Genomic DNA, 8,729 nt, shown 5'->3' on the forward strand with positions numbered 1-8,729 from the left:
GCAAAACAGCAAGACTGACCTTGAATTAGCTGATATGTCACAGGTGCTAATGCTTCTCACTATGCCAGCTCTGATCGTCACATCATCACGGAAAATGCCAGAACAAATTTCCATTTCAGTTTGAAGCAACCTTGATAAAATGGGGTACCAAAACCAATTCCCTGGAACAACACCAGAACAGTCTAAGAAAGAATACTGATGTGCTTTCTCTCTTACCTACTACCAATTTTGTACTCTTATTTCCTAATTTGATGTTTCTCTCCCTCGCTTCTACAGAACTGGTCAGGGATGAAGTGTCAGTTCAAGCTCTTTCGCATGGCAATGGCTCTGGTGTGCAGTATGTAAACTGTTTTTATGTTACTCATGCTAAAAAAAATTTTTGCTGGATATATCAAATACTGAAAGTCATTTCTAGGGACACAAAATAAATTGGTTCCATAACAGTTATTAGCAAATTAGAAATTATTTCATTTATTGAATATTCAAAGGTGCAGTATGTAAAATTGACAGCTAGCAGTTCAAACCAAATTCTAAATATTGGAGAGAGTTGTTTCTCCTGCCCCCTCCTCAAGACTTAAAGGTGCAATAAGCGATGTCACGCGTTTTTTAGGCCAACATTTTTTTTGTCACATACAGCAAACATCTCCTCATCATCCGCTAGCTGCCTGTCCCCTGAACACACTGTAAAAAACGCGGTCTCTGTAGACACCCCAGGCTCCACAAACGGCAAGAAAAACAAACTGGGCTAACCCGCACCACGAAACATAACAAACTGTTCCAGCCAATAACCGACAAGAATGATTTGGGGTATGGTTTGGGGGGGTTAGTGTGCGGATGAGGAGGAGGGAGGGTCTAGCTAGCCTCCGTTTTGTTTGACAATACTTTAAACGTCAACGAGAAGTGACGTCACCCAACATCACTTAGAGCACCTTTAATGCTCATGCGGGTTGGGTTGCCAGTTTGAGAGACACAAAACAGGAATGAGCACAATTGACAATGGAAGGCAACGAGCCTCACAATAGCCGCGTATCCATTATCCTTCAAATTGCGCAAATTGAAATTGCGCATTTAAAATACACCCAATGAAAACAAGTCAATTTAGCAAAAACTCCCATATATCGCAAAAAAGTTTTTACGCTCGGATGAGGTGGTTTTTCAGGTAATTCGAAAAAGGAATGTTTTGCAAAACTGCAATGGAAACAGATTTTTTTCCGCATTTACAGGTCACCTGGCGTGCGTAAAAGACGATCATTATTTAAAGAAGGCGCGGTATGTTTGGACAGAAGAAGAGACACAGTTTTTTATTAAACTCATAAAAGACAAAAGTATCACGGGAATACTGGATTCTAAACAACAAAATACTGCCACAATTTATCAAGACCTTGAAGCAGATAGGAGGGAGTAACACCTCATATGTACCGCTCCCAAGTATAAGGGGCTTTCCTTGCCATTAATGCTTTGATAACACGCCTACGTCTCCTTCGATTAAAAATAATGGCTAGTCCGGTGGCTGGGATATACATAAACCTTCCAACATCTGTTGCCATGATTTTTGGAATGACTTATCGCGAGAGGAAAAAATGACGTTTTAGTCGCATGACATCGGTTAAACGCCATCATTTTGCAATAGTTTTTTTTTTTTTTTTTGACATTTGGAAAACATCATAAAAGTTTTGCTGAAATCTGTAATGGAAACACGGCTACTGTAAGTTGATGAGTTGATTTATCTGCGTTTTAATTAGCCTCTGCCATCTCTGAAATTACATAAATCACCTTTAATTGTGCATTCTCATTTACCCTACTTTATGTTTAGATTACATTTGTCATCATCTACAGCTCACTTAAAGTTAATCTTTAAAAATAACAATAATCTAATAAAGCTATCTAATAAAAAAAAATAAAAAACATTTTATAGTGTTGTAATGCCTAAAATATCTCATTCAACATGAAATTCTACAGAATTTTAATATGGTTCATTTATCAGCTATCAGCTTATCCGTATCAGACAGAAGCATCCCTAGTTATTTCCAGAACTAAAATGTGAAAGTTTGAAGAACTTTTCCATTCTCTGATGGTGACTTTCTCCCACAGATTGATTCTGTATATGGTGGTTCACAAGAACTCACTTTATCTTGACAGTACCCCTAGTATCAGACATTTAGCCTACGTCCTATGAATTAATTATAGTTACCATATACCTGCTAATAGAACATTTCTACAATGACATTGAAAACTAAAACCTTTTGAATACATTTATGTTCTGCATCCACTGTGAGTATAAGTCCAATAAACATAAATATATAAAAAAAATACTTTATGTACTCTTAAGTTTACTTTATTGAAGATTTGCTGTATTTACTGAAATGTATAATATAACCAACACTCAAATAGATTCTACATGTAACCCCTCAAACTAAGCATTTTCTATATTTACAGTGAGTGTGGAGTTTGGTCGTGCCGTCTGGCTCCGATTCTATCCCCCAGCTTTCCCACCGTGCCCTAATCCCAGCTTTGTGGCCCATCTGGGGGGTGTGGCAGTGGGCCTCACCCTTGGTGTTGTGGTTCTTCAGAACTATGAACAGCGCTTACAGGAACAGTCCTTGTTCTGGATCTTCTTTAGTGTCTACACAATCTTTATCCTCTGTGGAATCTTCTGGAACATTTTCGCTTACAATCTCTTGGATGTCAAGTTACCCCCACCTCCATGAAGCTGTGCGCGTGCATGTGTGTGTGCGTGTTTGTGTGTGTATGTGTGTGTGTGACAGGCAACATAATTTAACAGTTGTAAAGGTCATGAATGAGAATCAAATGCTAAGTACCTTACTGCAGTCCTCCTGCGATGTAATGTTTGTGTTAATAGTGCCTAAACCATGCCAAGTTTTAGTGCCATCAGAGAAGCTAAAACCGCAGATTGTGATGAATGTAAATTTACAGGACAAGCCCAACAGTTGATGCTTTTTTCAGCTATATACTTTTTCCCAGCGACCGAGGGCTATCAGCGATAGCATAAGTATTCATTTCAAAATAACACCTAGGTTTAGAAGCTGCTGCTGGCTTGTCAACTGACTCTTTACATTAGCAAAGAGAAGAATCAGTATTTTATGAGGACCTTTTAGTAAGTGTTCTATATTTTTATAAATGACTAAAGACAAGTAGAGCCTATTGTGTTTGAAGCACCCTTAAAAGATATTCAAGATTAAGTGAAGTAGCAATGAAAGAAATGAACAGCTAGATAAACTTCTCTCAATCTTGGAAACAATTAAGCATTTTGCAGAAAATAAGGCAGTGTTACAAGGTTGACGTAAGGGAACTGCAAAGTCTCCCTTTCTGTTCTCAGTGGCGGTCTGCAAGGGAATTTCCCAGACTTTAAAATATGTAAATCATTATTAATCTCTAATATTGAGATAATATTGAATACCTTTTTTTAAACAAATCAATCTCTCCCTAATATCTAACAACATGAATAATAATTTGATAATTAATGACGTTATCTTTCTGATCACCGAGTCAACACTTGACCAGACTAGTACTGTAGTAAAAAACATAACAAATCATGCAGTGCCATCTACAGACTATGAAAAATATTTAAACACTTGTAAATTAATTGAGAGTCAAATTTCATCTAACATCTACTCACTTGTGTAGAGGAACTTTCACTTTTCCATTCCATTATAGCACATTTTTAACCAGGGGTTTTCTATTCTGGCCCTCGAGATCCACTTTCTTTCAGAGTTGACCTCCACCCTTGATTAAACTCACCTACCTTTAGCTTGCTGTTAGCTTGTTCAGGTGTGTTTGATTAGGGTCGGAGCTTAACTCTGCAGGAAAGTGAACTTTGAGGACCAGAGTTGAGAACCCTGGTTTAGGGTACGTTTACACGACGCAAAGTTTTTCCTTTGTGTTTTTCACATATACAGCCGACTACCCTGTCAAAACGATCCCCGTTCACACGGATCCGCGAAAATAACTAAAACACTCCTTTCTTTGTAAAGAAACACTATGCGCCTATAGATTGAACAAGTAATATCCATGCACATGACATGACCGTTTTCACAAATTCGCGTTTTTGTAGTTTACACGGAGGCAATAACAGTATTGCTTTAAAAAACTTCCACTTTGAATCCCGTTTTCAAAAGTTTGTGTTTTCAGGATCCCAAAACGCTGTTGTCATGTAAATGAATGGCCAAAAATGGTGTTGTGTAAACAAAGCCCTTTATAACCACCAGCTTCATGACGCACTGCAGGGGTGGCCTCTCATATTTATGTGAATAGAAGTACAAATTTTACTCCCTTTTGATTTATTTGTGCCACATTGCATCATTTGAATTAATGTTATTTAAATATACTTTCTGACTGTGATTTAGTGATTGAAATTCGCTTGAGCTGTCTCATATGAAGGAAAAGTTATGCACGTAAGTAAAATTATTAAAACAAGATAAGGTTACACTTTATTTTAAGGTGTCATTGTTACAGTGTAATTATATATTGTAGTACTGAGTAACATTAAGCAACTACATGTACTTACATGTAGGGTAGGATTAGGATTTGGTTGAGGATTAGTTGCATGTAATTATGCATAATTTACTGTTATTGCTATGTTAAATACATGTAACATATGTAACAAGGACACTGTGAAATAAAGTGTTGCCAAAGTTAATTTTATCACTTTAGCTGCTATGTTTATTATGAATAATTTTTCAAGGAGACTCAGTCCACCTTCCCTCCTCTGATGGACCGCCACTGCTCATTTTTGTTGTTGCATCAAGGAAGAGATTTTACAGTACCAGCACTGTATCTGAATCAGAATATTTGTCCTGAAATCGCACACTTGATTTGATTTCATGAAACATATTTGATTATATATTTGAATCATATGTTACTGGAAAACCAGCATGACCTTGGGAGTCAATAATCAACAGAATGAAAACAAAAGAACGTGTAATTTGTCAGCTATACATGCTACAATTAACTCAATTGATCTGTTATATTCTGTTTAATATATAAGCCGTATTGCAGTAGTTTTCAATGAATTGTGATTGTGTGACATATACTGTACCTCAAATACTGTAAGTGGTCTATGTTATGAAGTTTATTTATATTGGTGCTGTAGTATTTGAACAGGTTGCTAGGTGTCTGTGCCTCTAGTGACTGGTTAGCTCCACTCAGTTTTGTGCACAGACATTCTTTACAGCAACACTGATCCTGGTACAGCTTTGTGTGTTTTCTGAGTATCTTCTGCCCGTAGTGTGTGTTACCACTGATTCTCAAGCTAACAAGAAAATAGGAAACTCTAAATAAAACCTGCTGAAAGTTAATGAATCCAGTACTTCAATTTCACTACTTTGAGTCCTAAACAACAGGAAATGTTTTAACAATATGTTTAAGCTACTTTTGAAGTGCCAGTATTTTGTTTTGCATTTCTGGCCTTACTGTATCAAAAATGTAATGTTGGGATGTAAGTAACCTGGGATTGTGTGTAAAGGGCTATGGCACTGGAAATATAAGTTTAAGCATATTTTAACATGCGTCTATTTTGTAGATTTGATTTGTAAATATGAAGTGCATTAAAAAAAATCTGTAATTGAAAATGCCATTTTCTGTACTTTCATTTTGAATCAGGACATTGGTTATAATAGTATGTGTGAACCTTGAAACGTTGGATAAACTTCAATGAATTGCTTTAAAAATAACCAAAAGTCAAACAAATGATGGTGTTTTAATTTCTAAGCCACTTGAGTCTATAGTAGTAAAACATTGTAAAATTGTGGTACAATGATTTGAAGGGAGGCAGTGTCTAAACTTCAGTTCAAATCATGCAATCTAAAAACTAGTTTTTTTAATTTAAGTATTCTTTATTTTAAACAAACTCTGTTGCAAATGTGTATCTGTCAGTATACTGCACCTATAAAAAGTATTCAGAAGTGTTAATGTAATTTTACTGGCTTTTGACAGAAAGTGACTGTGACTGTTCCATTTCTTAGAATGATTCAAATCTGCAGTAAACCATGACGCACTGTCACACTGACTATGAAATCGAATGACTCCATTGCTCTTGCAAGTGACACTTCCATGTTACTGCATTTCCAACATAGATGAGAAATCATGGAGTGTTAATGACAGTAGATAAACATGCATCATTCTGAGATTAATGAGAATGAGAAAAATGCAGTGGTTGTTTGTGTCCTCTGTTTCTTTTAATCAATTCTTTTCAGAGTCAGTTAGAACCATCACTGCATCATGTAAATTCCAGAGATGATTTAACATCATGTTGAAATCTTTATTCACTTGTTCTCTTGAAGAGGAGTACATTATTATAATTATTATTATCTATGAAGCCTAGTATAATCCATGTAGTAGAATGTCCTTATGCCATTGTTTCTCAGTGGGGAAAAATCTGCTTTCAGGCATCTGCTAAAAACCTGTGGGTCTAATGAACTGAACGAGACCATCCCACAGTTGATAGGCCATCCCACTATTCAAACCTGGGAAAGTAGTAAACATGTATGTGAAAGTATACCAAACAAATTATTCAGATAAACTGATCACCAGAGAACTTGTGTGTAAATACCTTGGAGAAATATATTCAAATGGGGCAAGGTGATAAGCCTTAACACTTTACATCCCGAACACAGGATGTTCACTTACAGTATATCACTGCTCACGTATTTTGAACTTCTCTTTACCCCTAAGCGAAGAACGAAAAAGAACTTTGCCGTGAGTATAGGGCCTTAACACACTCTTTATAATGGGTTCACACAATTCACCGACAACTCTGTCTGGTCTACACCTATGTTTCACAACCAAACACACTTGACTAGAGAAGTGATTCAGGAAATAATGTATTAGATCACGCGTGATACAGGAGACTGCGAGACTGGATTTCTTTCTGTTAAAAATTGTAGCCCGCAAGAAGCTTGCGATCCAAGTTGGCTGTGCGCTGATTTGCAGTGAAAAAGGATAAGGAAAAGTATGGGAAAAAATATGAAGAAGAGAATGGTAACCATGCTTGCTGATGTTCGGTTCTGTTCAACGCAATGTAATTTCCAGTCAAAACACATTTCACACTGCAGTAGGCTACTCTGAGTCGCATACAGGTCCAGATATTTAGCATGCTAAATATATCACAGGCTATCACGAAGCATCTGCGCTTCTCTCAGATCACGTCTTTGATAATATACACGATTTTCACTTACGTGAACGAGCACAGATTGCCTTTGATTCCGGGCATTTGTCTGTGATTTCCGCAAAACTGTTGGCGAGTGAAAATTGGGGCTAAAATCGTGTAGTGTGTACCTGGCATTTGTTGGGTGCTTCTCAATTCTTATTTGTGCATCCTCGTTTCGTTTCCTTTCCTCGCTTCCTTTCCTCATGTCTCAGCTCCACCCCTGTAGGATGCGAGGGAAGGCTGCATGGAAAGAAAATAAGGACGAAGGAATCGAATGAAATCTTTTTTATACATTGGTATACTTGATCACTCGAAAGTCACTTCATAGCGTCATCAGCTGCGCTCAAAGGATCTGCCCTTATGTTGTATTAGTTTGGTTATTTAAGAAATTCATAATAAATAATAATAAAGAAAGATACCCTGTTGAAATATGTGAGATGTTTGGTTTATATAAACTGCAAAGGTAAAGTATAAATTAAAATTATTGTGACCGATGTGAAGGGGGAGGAGAATTTATACGTGCGTCACGTTTGGTCAATAAAGCTCTTCCGCAAAGGATACACCTGTGTATCCTCCCTCATAACTCCTCAGGAAGCCTCCTCACTCCTCAATCCTCGCCTCCTCGCGGTGCAGTTAGAGAATTAAGATGTCCTTCAAGATGGCTGAGCTTGATCGGTTTCCGGGTCATAGGATGGAGGACGGAGGAGCGAGGAGACGAGGAGGGATATTGAGAAGCACCCGTTGTCTTAGTGACTGGTTATGTACTTGTTTTGTTTTGTACTAAACACCTGTGTGATTAGTTCCTTGTTGGCCGTGTGTGTGTGTGTGTGTGTGTGTGTGTGTGTGTGTGTGTGTGTGTGTGTGTGTGTGTGTGTGTGTGTGTGTGTGTGTGTGTGTGTGTGTGTGTGTGTGTGTGTGTGTGTGTGTGTGTGTGTGTGTGTGTGTGTGTGTGTGTGTGTGTGTGTTTAGGCCTATACCCCTCAGTGTTCAGTTGTGTTTGTTGGTTACATTGCATGTATAATGGTTTTCTGGTCTCCTGTCCTGGATACTGTTCTCCTGACTCCTAGTCCCCCCTTGTTATCTTTAGTCAATCATCAGTCAATAAACCCAGGTCTTTATCCCAGTGACCAGCAGGAATGAAGGGTTCTGAGCACAACCTGGTCAAATAGGGATATTTCTTTACAAGGGTGTCCAATCCTGCTCCTGGAGGGTCACTTTCCTGCAGAGTTAAGTAATAACCTGTTACTGATAATAACCCTTTCAGATGTTCCAAAGTACTGCAAAAGTACAAGAGAAGTTGCCATACAACACATGGGAAGCCTACAGCTTATCACAGGATTATCCCAGGACTTTCTATTCAATATTACAAGTTTAAATGATTAATTAAATTGAATTGTTTCTGTATTATTCAAGTTAATATAATTTTAATAAAATATTTTTTCATTAATGTAGCTGCAGTCCGTAGTTTTTCCTCTTTGTCGCTAGCCTGGTAAGCCAGACCTACATCAAGATGTTAGGTCTGACAACTCACCATTGGCACGGCTCAATCCGAGGGGCGGGATAA

The 8,729-nt window shown here is 37.7% G+C and overlaps 1 protein-coding gene across 8 annotated transcripts in view; it reads left to right on the forward strand.

Moving 5' to 3' along the window:
* rhbdl3 (rhomboid, veinlet-like 3) overlaps nucleotides 1-5,588 on the forward strand; it is a 134,541-nt gene extending 128,953 nt beyond the window's left edge. For 5 of the 8 annotated variants that reach the window (XM_082136952.1, XM_082136954.1, XM_082136953.1 and 2 more), the window contains 2 exons: nucleotides 277-337; nucleotides 2,437-5,588. In XM_082136952.1, coding sequence (XP_081993078.1) covers nucleotides 277-337; nucleotides 2,437-2,708 — 333 coding nt within the window. In that variant the 3' untranslated portion in view covers nucleotides 2,709-5,588. The remainder of the gene's footprint in view (nucleotides 1-276; nucleotides 338-2,436) is intronic. The other 3 variants (XM_082136955.1, XM_082136957.1, XM_082136958.1) reach the window with 2 other exon arrangements.
* The last annotated feature ends 3,141 nt before the right edge of the window (nucleotides 5,589-8,729 follow it).

The sequence above is a fragment of the Leuciscus leuciscus genome (genome assembly GCF_965113295.1).
Source record: "Leuciscus leuciscus genome assembly, chromosome: 14".
Taxonomy (NCBI): domain Eukaryota; kingdom Metazoa; phylum Chordata; class Actinopteri; order Cypriniformes; family Leuciscidae; genus Leuciscus; species Leuciscus leuciscus.